Raw genomic sequence first — 12,937 nt, forward strand, 5'->3', positions numbered from 1 at the left:
CCTGTAACACTTTACCTGAAGAAAATGCAGCTTTTACTCCCAAATAAGCTAGCTCTTCTGGTTAGCAGTGAAGGGAAATCCAGAATCAGAGATGCAGCTCTTTTCCATTAGCTGGGTTTTTCTTGTATTGATGTGACAGATTGTATTTTAAACTAGTCTCCTGCATAAGTTAAAATTCCCCCTCAGAACACAAGAATTTCCAAGTTGTCTGAAAACTATCAGCTGTGCTTATGGCACATGGTTTTATATTTATTTGATTAGCAATCTATGTAGCCTTTAATGTGGATAGAAGCCTTTGATTTTCAAACAGAAACATATTTTAAGTATATAAAAGAAACATTAAATGCACCTATAGGATCAAAACTTTAAAGTGAGATGATTATATAGATTTACAATGATAGGTAAGCATTGTGTAATTTTCACTGCATGACCTTTAGAGCTTTGGGGTGTGCTTTCTGTCCCTGATTTTTATATACATAGAAATCTAAACCATGTAATACCAACAAATGAAAGCTTGAAGATCTTAGATATGTGCACAGTACTGACTCAAAGAAGGGTCAGAACATCAGACATTTTTTATAGATATCACCAGTTTGACCTCTAAATTCAAGAATTACTGAACACAGGTGTGATACCTATGCCAAACTAAAGATTTTGCCTGTAGCTTAATGCAGACCCCTGAACATCTTAAAGCTGAGAATACATATCTAAATGATATCTATCCCAAACTAGAACTTTGGCCACAATAAAGCAGCAGCAGTCAAATTAAATGAAAGTCTAACATTAAAAGCATATAATAGCTTATGCAAATTATCCAAATGATTCACAAAGATAACTCTGATTATACTATAGCCAAAGCTTTTTATCAAATCCCTTTTTAGGACTGCATTAGTACTCTTAAACTGGGAAAAAATCTCCCTTTCATTCTGTGATGCACTCTGGAGGTAAAATCCTAATGGATACCAGAATGGAAGGCTTTTTTGAGTTATCATTAAGGTCTTCCCCATTGTACCTTGAATTTACTAAAATTGGCACCTTCAGAGCATGGCCTTACATTTATACAGTTGATTTCTCTCTTGCAGGCTGGTCTGTCTCTGGAGAATAACTCCCTGGACCAAATAAACATCAAGCCATGGTAACATATGTTCTTAGTGACCAAGAACAAACTGTCTCTGATAGCTGAGGAGCCTTAAGGAATAGGATCACTCTTCTCTCTCATCTTCTCTCCTACCAAATATTATTATTCATCTACCATCACTGGCCCACTGCCTTGGAAAGAGCCAGGGATGTAGGGATACCTCAAATCCATTACCTCTTAGAATACATTTAAATGCAAAATCTACCTTCTTGGATGGGAAAGAAACAAAATAGCAATTTAATTTCAAATTCTTTAAGAATGCATCTCACCCATGAAGAAATACATATTACAGTTATCAACTGTACAGTTTCTCTTACATTTCTAGTGATTTTAGCAATGACTGATAACAACCATAAGATCCCAGTCTCATCATTCATATTCTGTGCCCAAATGACCTTTACATTACTACGCCTCAACAACTGTCCAAGAAGAGATGCAATTTAAGGTATCTTACTGTCAGAATCAATGAAAATACACATAGACTGAGATAAGCTCCACTGCTTCCTTCAAAGGCAAGATCTTTATAGTCAACAAGGCACAATAAAACATGTATAAGTAGTAGTTTCTCTCTTTTGAAGAATAGTGTCATCTTAATTTAGCTCTATAAATGCTGTATTATTTACCACAAACTCAGTGATTATAAAAGAAGATTTACTGTGCCAGATTTAAAATTAGTAAAATGTCAAATTACAAAGAAGCTATATTTAAAGACACATTAAGACTTTGCGTGTGAGTAATGCAACCTTTCAGAGTTTGGATAAATTTAATTCTCTATGCTATAATTTCCAGCACCATTTCAAGATGAAGTCACATAAAATAATCAAATGCAATGATTAACGTGTTCCCAATGTATGTGTTTCTAAAACAAGGTTCTAAGCATTCATTTGGCATGAATTTATGAATACAAGTTTTTCCCCTGACAGCAATTCAGTAGTTCCAGATCATAATGAGAGGATTACTGAAAATACAGGTGTTCCATCAAGCTATACTCATAGCAAAAACCAAGGAATACATATTCCCATTCCAGCAAATGAAATCAGGAACACTGAAGATGCTTTCATGTTTCTCGTTACATATACTTGAAAAGGAAATGTCAGTAGAAGAACAGTCACACAAAACTGTAGTAAGATAGTAGTAAGATTGCTTTATCTGTTCCAACAAAGACTGCAACAAATTTTCAGTGAGAGCCCAAAATACACAGCCCAGCAAGAACATACCCAATGTAAAAGCCTTGTATGATAAGCAGCTGAAGAGTGAACAGAAACCAAGCCTTGCTTTCCACATATCCAATCAAATAGCTGCCTGATGCTAATAAAGACTAGTGTCAATGGCACAATATTAAAATAATGTCTGTGAAGCTTAGCCTTAATGGCAAGAAGGCTTTGACTTCCTAGGATCTTTCCAAAGGAAATAAACAAGCTATTAATAATAACAGCTTCCTTCTCTGAAGCTGAATATAATGGTTTCTCCCACAGAGTATAATCGCTAGATATCCCAGTTCAAGTATTCTAAATTCAATTAAAGGCAGAAAAAATATGTTTAAGCAGACTACTGTTAACAGAATTATCAAAAATCACTCAAGCTATGTAATTAAAGTGGTGCAGCAGTGGGGGAAACTCATATGCAAGCAATCCTTAATGATGCATGCACTGATTTTCCTTACTGATGAATCCTACAGGGACCTTTATAGTGCTAAGTAATGACAGTCATGCAACTGTACATTCTAAGGTATTTGGTAACCAGCTAGACTCTATTTGCCACTACTAAATCTAGACTGCTATTATTTTTCACTCCTGAAATAGGAACATAGGACTCCATATAATATATATAAATATTAAAAAGCAAAGAAGCAGCACAGGAAAGACTTTTGTAAGACTTTATATAGCAGTATCAGCTATATAGTGGGAGTCAAAATTCATGTTAAACTGGACACACTCAACACATGTGTATACTGACCTATATGTGTTTGAGCCATAACATCAGCTAGTCTGTGTGCAGCACCACTGCCTCCACTTTGTGTGGAGGAGGAGGAAGTGGTTGATGTGGTAGAGCCGTGGATCGCTTGACTGATCCAATGTTCCATGTTTATACTCCCCTGGCTTGAGGTGGGAGTTCCCTGGGAGTCGCCCTGTACGGAGCCTTCGTCTTCTGAACCAGAAGAAGTATCTAGTAATTAAAAACAGCTCGTTAACTTGCAGTAATTAGGGATTTTCTTAATAGAAATAACTGATGTTCATATCAAAAATCTCAAGAAAGTGCCATTAAGAAAATCTCAGGAAAGTGGGCTAACATAATGAGAAAATTGCAGTACTAAAGGCCCTGAACCTAAGTCAGCAGCTAACTATGCATTTCTCTTGCTCTAAGGTCATGGCGTGTGCATTACTGTACAAAAAAATTAAAAAAAGAAAAATAAAAAGAGATTATCAAAGTCTTCCTTTATAATGTTAAACACAGAATCTCCTGAAGATCTCCAGCCAGCAGAGAATATAAAAAAAGCTTTCCCAAGCTCACTCCAAAAAGTCTGTGAGACACTTTCCCAATTGTACAAAGTCCAATCCTCAGTGAAATGGGAATCTCAGCCAGATTCAGTGAGTATGAGAAGCATGAGGTATGGAGTATTTTCACAGTCTAGTAGATAAAAGAGCAGATAAACTTGAAAGGGAATGGCACAACTAACTGCTAAGACAATGTTACATTACATTGTTAGGGAATAAACCAGAAAAGTGAAATGAACTTAGACTATCCTAAAATATGACAAACTGGCCATAGTTAGGTCCCTGTAAGCCCAAAAGGACCAGTGGAAGGTCTAAGGTATCACCAAGGGCAAAGCAATCACGTGAACTGTCTTTGTTGACTTTTCCACTACTCAGTTCACCTTCTCTTCAAACATACCTCAGTTAAGCTCAGTGTGCATCAAATGACATTTCCATTACTATCTATGCTGACAGATTAGCAGCTCACAGAAGCAAAAAAAAACATTTTTAAAATTCTCATAAAAATTGAGAGATACTCACCTGGAGGTGTGTAGGCATCCATTGATGTTTGCACCACCAATGAACGTCGTTTTGAGGGCATGGGGACTGCCATTTTCCTTTCTTTATGTTTAGCAAGGGCTGCCTGCACTGCTTCTGTGTGGACATCTGGAAGGAAAGAGGTTTGAAGCCAGAGTTAGACAGAAAGGAGCTGTTCTTTGTGCATCCAGCACACCTGGCACAGATTCGTGCGTGTGCCAGCTGGGCTGACAAGGCACATCCTGTGATGGGAGGCCAGGAACACATGGGATCTTGGAGGAACTGCAGGAGTTCTTCTCGTTGTAGAAAAAACAGCTACAGTAAAAAGTGTTGTACTAACAAGCAAGTCCTTTGAGCTGTATGATATTCCCAGAAGAGTGCTGCAGTATTTGAAGAGCAGGAACATCACCTCCCCAGAGCAAACCTCTGTTTAACCAGGAGCTGCTACTACAGTGACCATTGCTGTTTTCAGTGGCACTGTGGTGTATTAACATTGCCCATTTTTTAAATGGATAAGGTTTCCAATTTACACAAAAGTCACACAGAGTAAGTGAACAAGCACATTTGCTTGAAGGGTAAAAGTTATGTAAAATGCCACAACAGAAATGGCAACAGGTCCCTCATTCCCAAATCCTTCTCCTGCCACTGTCACTTGGCATTATTCACAGACAAATAAGTACTACATAGGGCTGGCCTGAGGTGGAATGAGGAAAAAAAACACCCTAAGCACAGATCTGGTTCCTTGCAGGCAGGCGTTGCAAACAGCTCACACCAGCCCACTCCACAGTACCCAACAGACTCCTTCTCCTTGGAGAGGTGAACAGTTTCTCTACCTTTCCCATGTATTTACAGCTGCCTGCCTCCCAAAGTTTGAAAAAGGCCATTTATCATGTCTAAAAGATCTGAGTGACTTTTTGATAATGACTTTGTTTTAAGCACCATTTTTTAATTACTACCATAACTACATATTGAAATAAGTCTGCCTTTAGTTTATTACCTTGCACTGTTTGCCTGCATATTTCTATGGATTTGGGACAAGACTCACATGAGGTGAATGTATGCAAAAGACATGGCAGCCAACAGGAGTTCATTGTGTGTACAGAAGTTACCACGTACATTGACCATCTGACATCCTGCCTTTTAGCCAGTTGCCACTGGTCAGCTGTAGAAAATACAGCAATTTGTGTGCATAGTTTAGTTGTTCCCATTTGTGGATCAGGAGCACAGTGAACCAGGTCTAATCCAGAGTGATCCCACTTCTGCTGCTGCTGCATCTCCACCCACACAGGCTGGGTTGGCAGCACGCTGTCATTATCCTACTCCTGTATAGATGTGCTGGCAGCTCTGAACAGGCAATGTGCCCTAAGAAAAGCAACAGGAAAGAGAAGAGTGTGTGCACATATATATATATTTATATATATATACTTATTTAAAGAAGCGTTGGTTGAATCACATTTATGTAAGTCATTGTGAATAACAACCTGGAAGGATGACTAGAAGCATTAGATGATAAGCTGCTGATAAGCTGCAGAGTTTTATTTCCAATAATGGTGTTTCCTATCTTCTGCCAGAGTTTAAGCACCTCTCAGTAGAAGTATAACAGGGGAGAATAAGAAAAAGAACACTACCAGCTGCTTCTGTGAGTTGCTTTCTTTTCTCATGTTTTAAATCATAAAGAGGATGAGAATATCAGCAAAGAAAAGCAAACAGCAAAGCCGGAAAACCGTTTTCAAAAGATAAAAGAGCCATGCAGCTGACGGACCAAAATGAAGGAAGACCAACGTTATCATCAACCCAGAGAACAATTTCTCTCCTGTCAAGTCATTATAGGTCTCTCTTATAATTGAAAGCTGATGAAAAGTTTATGTGAAAAATGAGAGAAAATTTACGTGAACAGCATCTGACTATGAAAATAAATAGTATAAGTCTTACCTAACAGCATGACCCCAAGATAAATTCCTACCTGCTTGCTGCACACCAATGTCAATAAGGTACACAGGACTGAACATGCTCCCTAATAGTTTCTTATCTACTAAAGAGGAAAAATTCTTGGTTTTCCTTCAAAGGATAGCAATTAGATATCAAGTAGTAAAAAAAAAAAACAAACCTTTCCCTTTAAAAAAGCTCAACAAACCAACACTGCAGCAATTTTTGGGAAAAAATAAATTCTTTTGAAGAAAATAAATTTTGCTGATCAACACAAGAGGGACTATTTGTATTTTATTGTACATAGGATTGTTTTTTAACTGTGTCAAGAGGGAGAAGAAATTCTGCCAAAATTTTTTAAAGGAGGACAGCTGGCAGAAAATCATTAAAATGCTTAGTGACAGCTGGACACTGAATCAGAACTCGTGAATTCTTTAATTTCTTTTTTGATGTTGTTTTGATATAAGAAGGTAGACTCATCAGCTTAATTAAAAACACTCTACAGGGTTTTAATTTTCAAATGAGTCCACAGGAGTCCAGGAACTGAGTTGTTTTCTTAATAAAGCACATTCTTGATATGTTTATTTGTAATGGGCTACCATGGAATAAGTCACACTATAGATTGCTAAAAAAAAAAAAACAAACCCAAAGCCTCACAGGAAAGCAAAACAATGTGAAAGACAAGAAACTCTGAATAAACAAGAGGGAAGCTGACTGGAAAGAAGGAACATGCACACCTGCTCCCAGCCCAGCCTGCAAGCTCAAATATTTTGAAGGCATTACTCAGACTATGGCAGCTACCAAAAAACTACAGGACACATGTCTAGAAAATGCTGAGGACAGATAATCCAGAGATGGTCCAGGGAGCATCAACAAGAGTTTACAGGGCTCTAGGGTGAGAGTAATAAAATGCAGCATAAACAGTCAAGCTTTGGTGAAAAATCTTTTCACAATGTTCTCTCTCAGGAATAAAACTCTTGGCTAACCGAAGCTTCTCTAAGCATATAAAGAATGGCTAAGGATTAGGTAAAGAATGAATAAAACCCTGTACAGATTGTATGGTCTTCCTTTTAAATGAAAGTCGGTGGGTTCTGAAGATGCTCTTAACCTGTCTGGACAGTCTTGTACAGAGCAGGACTTGGTTAAGTTAATGAACAGCCTTCAAGCCCTTCATGCCTCGAGACCAAGACCCAAAGTATTGAGAAATCAGAGAGGTGAGGGAAAGCCAAACTGATACTTCAGAAGTACACTTGAGAGCAACTCATGGGTTACTATCAATCCTGTAACCACAGCAAGACAGAAACAGCAAGGAGGTTTGTTCTCAGAAAATATCAGCTTCAGATATGCACTTTGCACACACATACTTTGCTCTTCTCTAGGTTTTAGCTTTGCTTTTCTACAAACCAACTTTGCTTATGTAGCACAAGGAATGTTAACCAAAACACAACTAATAATCTCCTACTGTACTTTCGTGAAGCATGGATTTAAATCTAAGTTGAAACATACATTCATCACCAGTATCCCTGGTAATCTGCTTCTTGTGAATTTGAACTGGAGTGTGGTAGCTCTTTCCCTTCACCTTGGTCAAAGATGGGCTGTGGTGTCCATCATATTGTATGTAACTCACTACTTCCTAACAGCTACTGAAAAAATGCAAGGAGACTTGCAACAGAAATTTATACAATAAGAACTGGACACTCCTTGTTCTCTAAAGAAAGGGAACCAATTTGCGAAGCACATTGGGACAAAGTGCAAAGACATATCCAAGTTCCATTGGGATAGGAAACTGCTATCCCCCCCAAATCCCATCATCACAAAGCAGTTTGTATTCTCCACACATCACACAGCAGGAACATCACATTAGAATTTTAAACCATCTCTGGTAGGGTGATGCCCTTGTCTTGCAGGTCTGAATTCCTTCTCAGTCTACCCTGGCATGCTCAGACTAACTGAATACATCATACTATGATTGAGTATTGCTATAAAGTACAGATTTCTCATTAATTTTTCCTGAAAAAAAATTGTCTGAGTATGAAAACTTGGTCCAGAAACAACAAACAGAAATGCCTACATTAAAAAAAGCATGAAAAGAACACTTTTTCTGTCTTTCCTTATAGCGTTGCTTGCTGTAATTTCTCACCAACTAAAAACTTCTGATACAGTTTCAAACAGAAATATACCTTGATGTAATTGCACTCAAGCTTTCTGAGAATGTCCCATGTCTAAGTGGAAAAATCATGCTTTTTGGCAAAATGTTCTTTCATGTGGCATTCTAACTATACTGCTATAGCTGATAAAACGACTACCTGAAAATCTAGATCATAGAGTAACATATCATTAACTCTGTCTACAGTAGCAGGAACTAAGGAATAGTGACTTATCCGCTATTGTCTTCCACTGTTTTAGCTTGGCCAACCACACTTTGAATCCAACTTGAGTGTTTGTACTCAAAGAATCAATGAATGGGAAAGAGCAAAGCAGCAAGCTTGGGAAAGTTCACTTTTTAACTTTTGCTCATTGCTTAACACCAATCAACCTGGTGTTCAGCATTCAACCTGACATATTTCTTATGGGCTGCAAACTGCAGACACAACAGCTCTGTCCCCAGTCTTTTCCCTGTTGCATTTAAGAGATTTTACTTGTTTATCCTCTTCCTTTACTTTCTATGACAGGATAGAAAGGGCAAGCATACTTTTGGGAATAAAGGCAGTGAGTGAAATAGAAAGGAAGTGGAACTGTAAAAACAAGCAGGTGGTAGAGAGAAAGTTTCCTTTCAAAGAGCTAATGATCTGTTATTGTACAAGAGATGAGGTCTCAAAACAAAGGGCGGAGAAATTAAAACTGGCACAGAGAATGGGGGTCTGCAAGTTCAGACTTCCAGAGTGATGACCTATGGCTTTGGCCAATGTGCTCCATAACCAGAAACACTCAACTGTTGCAAATTCCTCATGCCATCAGCAGGATGAATTGCCCAGCTTTCCTGGGAGTGCTCTGCTTAGTGCAGTGCCTCTTTTCATCTGGTTTATCTCATAACTTGGCACAACGGTGTGCTCCTGGATTAAATGGAAAGACTTAGGAAGAAAAGCCATCCCCATTAAAACAGACATTACTGCACAGAAACAGCTTGATATGGACACCTTTCTCTAACAGGATGACTCAGTGACAGAAGATGTCAGGGAGATAGCTGTATTAACTGCTGATAGGTGGGCAGTGGTCAAAGGTGAAATAGTAATGCTCAGAAACACAGAAATAAACACTGTTAATTTCAGACTGGTGATACTTTTGACTCCTTTTTCACAATATTCTTTAACCATTTATTCCATATGCTGTCAATGAGCTAAAATCCTTTTCAGGGGAAACACTACAATTATTTTTTTTAGTCAGAACTTGAGCTGGATGGTTTTAACCATCTGGGCTCTGGGATAAGTGTCTTTGGAAGTTTTTTTATAAAGCCTTTTTTGGGGAACATACTTTCTCTCCTCCTTGCACAAATATATGCATACTTAGAACAAGTGGAGATTTCCCTCTATGACAAGCTGCCCTCTCCTAGTCATTTCCTTTGGGGAAGACATTATGTATGATCCCTCTAGGCTCAGCTGTCTCCACAAGCAAATCAGTCGTCTTTTCCTAAAGCAAAAATCAATTGTTGTGTGATGAACAAGGCCAGCCATTTCCTGCTCCACATATGGAGCCCTGCTGCAGCATCTTCTGTTTCTGTACAGCTGCTAGAAGAGCACTCTTCCAAAGAGTGCATTCTCATTTGGCATGGAGCATAATCCTGACTCGCTGTACCCCTTACACCCCATAGACAGGGATGCCCCATTCCTTACTTGGGCCAGAGAGAGTGTCCTTTAAAGCTCTGAATTGCAACTGAGACATTTGAAATATGCTGCAATTTTCTAGTCCTCCTAAAGACCTTAACAGCTTTTACCTAGCTCCTTTTTCTTCAGCTCTTCTTTTTAAAAAGAACAAAAACCTATTCAACAAATTACAGTTGCATTTTTCCTCAAGGTGAAGGGCTTATTAGGGGTTCTTTTTTCCCTGCATAAGTTTAACTTGCCTCAGCAGCTTCCTTTATTCAATATTAGCTGCATTTGCTCCATAGGCATGTCAAACACTCAAAATCCTGTAAGCAAAGCAGTACCTCCTCACAGATCATGGATCTGGGTATGACTTCTGCATGGATCACAGAACAGGGTGCTCTTCCCACGGCAAGCAGCAGCTACATTAAAAAATCCCACATTATAAAACTGTTCCTCACGGCCCTTGCATAAAATGCCTCAGCACACAAAAGAAAAACATTATCTTCTTTTGTACTTAAATCAGGTCTTGCAGTTGTGTGTCAAGTAGTTCTCCTGCATCTCATTTACCACGCAGCCCTGTCTCTTTTTAAGACAAGAAATTATACTGGCTGTAGACAGGAGTCATGCATTGCTAGAATCAAGATTTTAGAATCGTTTTTTGCCTCTGGTTCTGATAAAATATATTCCTTCTAGTTTTACTCATGTTTTCAGTTTCCCAGGAATTATAAAGCTTTAATATGCAATTACCAGCTGTTTAAGAAACACAAATATGAAAAAACAAGCCACTGCCTAATTTTTTCTGTACAGATGGAGAATTACCTAACAGAGTCTCTACCATCTTCTGCAGCCTGGTTTGCCTGTTGTAAGGTAATGGTACTGTTTCCATCTCTCCTTTCAGGGGATGTACCCCTGGAAGAATAAAACTGCCTGGACACAAACCTAATTGTGGTCTGAATTCATCCATCTCTTTTGTCTCTTCCTTTTGGCTCATGTAATTCTTCTCATTCTTCTCCCTGGAGTTTTTTGGGGTTTTTTTGAGCTAGCCATTGCAAACATTCCTTTGCATTAGTAGCCAATTCCTGGTAACTTGATGGATGACAACTGGGAGACAAGACAGGCCCAAGGACTGAGAAGGTTTAGACTCCTTGCTTGTTACAGGATAGCCCTCAAATACAACTAACTCACTCAGAGAATGGCAGATTACTAAGATCAAGAAGGCTGATGCTGTGCTCTAATGAGTTGAGAATGCCAAAGGATTTTTAATTAGAGGTTATTTAGGTACATATGATACATAGTTATGTCTTGTTTATATTGCAGTAGAGGATCAGCCCTGAAGTCAGATATTTAACAAATAAATAAAACCACAAATAAATCTCTGTCATAGGGAAGCAAGCATCTGGGATGGCATCAAGGAAAGCAGCTGGAAGAACAGACAGAGAAGGCAATGGAAGCATAAGCATTTTTTGCTGCATCAACACAGAGTGCAACAGAATAATCAAAACAACTTCGAGTTATTACAGGGAAACAGCTGATACTATAGGAAAATTGCATTATCAAAGGTGAATTTTGGCAGAAAATTCTGGATAAGACAATGGCAAGTATAGCAATTGTATGCTAAGTAATTATACAGAGAGAAAGTTGGTAATTGCTGTCTTACAGGAAACCAGTAGTTGAAAGCACAAAAAAGTTGCTTCTGAGCTTAATCAGACCTTTGTTAGAGCTGCCATGGAAACAAAGGATACACTGAGAATTCATTTCCTAATAAGTGGCCTGTAAATACTCTGAATAGGGATGACTTGGTAGCTACATTTATTGGAAATGCAATCAGGACATAGTAAATAGGGTGAAACATGGTAAATGTGCTATCATCAGAACAGATTACAGTTCGGTTTTGTTTTTGGTTGTCCCGGGCTGACAGCACTGAGTTATTTTCAGGCAGATACAGGGCAAGTGATTTCATAAAAATTGCTGTGTTCATCCAACACAGATCAGTCCCTTGGAAATCATCTCACCCCAGGGAATGTGAAAGTGAGTCCATATAATAACAGATCTTTGCTGGAGGTGATGCTATAATGAAGCAGTCTCAGAATACTTTCACAATCTCTCTGGGTATCAAAATAGGAAAGCACATGGCCCAAACAGTGTGACACCTAATTTCTCTCCATCTGGAAGCAGGTTTGCTATTAATTCTGAAATATGGCATTCATAACAGTCAACACATGATAGAATGCAAGAACAGCTGCTCTAAGATAACTCTCATTTATAGGAGGGCTGTGGAGGTTAGTAACAGAAATAAATTGTTGCTTACCTTTCAAAAAACAACTTACGTGTGCAAGTTTCAGTCTTTGGGATATTTAAGCTATATGTACTATATATACTCATCTGGCTTTACTGGGAACTGGGGATACATATATATGTCAGGGAAACTTCTGCTGTCTTTTTGTGAATTTGGGGCTGAATGTTGTTGATCTGTAACAGTTTTGGCAGTTAAAAGTCAGTGGTTTAGAAAAGATGTGCACTCCCATGAATGTGCCATTGGAAAGGCTTGGCTTTTCAAGGATGCTGCAGCCAACAAGTTCCACTGGTGCAGGAAGGGCTGTGCCATCCTTCAGCCAATGCTGAGCACCTCCTGAGCATCTTCCATCCCCACCTGCTGCACAAACCACATGCACAAACCAGATGCTTAGTATGTTCTCATGTGGTCAGAAAGCTAAACTCTAAGAAAGAGAAGCATGGCTGTCATCTCCCACTTTGGCTGGCACAGCAGCAATCCATAATTCTGGGTAGAAGGAAGAGAGAAGCCAAACACGTGGCTGGGAAAGCTGTATGGGCAGGCTGTGAAACACAGCTCACATGCTGGAAACAGAGGACACCAAAACAACAGATTGAACTCTCTCTGACTCCACTGCTGGTTTTCCTAAAAGGCATAGCTTTTGATTTAATTTGGATTCTTCAGGTATTATAATAAAGTTAATTTTAAAATGCTTTTCTTAAAACTCTGAGTTTAAAAATTGTATTAATTCTCCTCATAAGTGAAATAAAAACCCAACATGCAGGTC

The 12,937-nt window shown here is 38.7% G+C and overlaps 1 protein-coding gene across 5 annotated transcripts in view; it reads right to left on the bottom strand.

Annotated features, from left to right (window-relative positions):
* The window catches only part of DIP2C (DIP2 acetate--CoA ligase C (putative)), a 313,844-nt gene that overhangs the window by 109,422 nt on the left and 191,485 nt on the right, over window positions 1-12,937 (bottom strand). For all 5 annotated transcript variants that reach the window (XM_014872250.2, XM_014872252.2, XM_088159264.1 and 2 more), the window contains 2 exons: window positions 4,153-4,278; window positions 3,095-3,304 (listed from right to left, as the gene is read on the bottom strand). In XM_014872250.2, the coding sequence (XP_014727736.2) occupies window positions 3,095-3,304; window positions 4,153-4,278 (336 nt within the window). The remainder of the gene's footprint in view (window positions 1-3,094; window positions 3,305-4,152; window positions 4,279-12,937) is intronic.

Source organism: Sturnus vulgaris, chromosome 1 (assembly GCF_052056855.1).
Source record: "Sturnus vulgaris isolate bStuVul1 chromosome 1, bStuVul1.hap1, whole genome shotgun sequence".
NCBI classification, from domain to species: Eukaryota; Metazoa; Chordata; class Aves; order Passeriformes; family Sturnidae; genus Sturnus; species Sturnus vulgaris.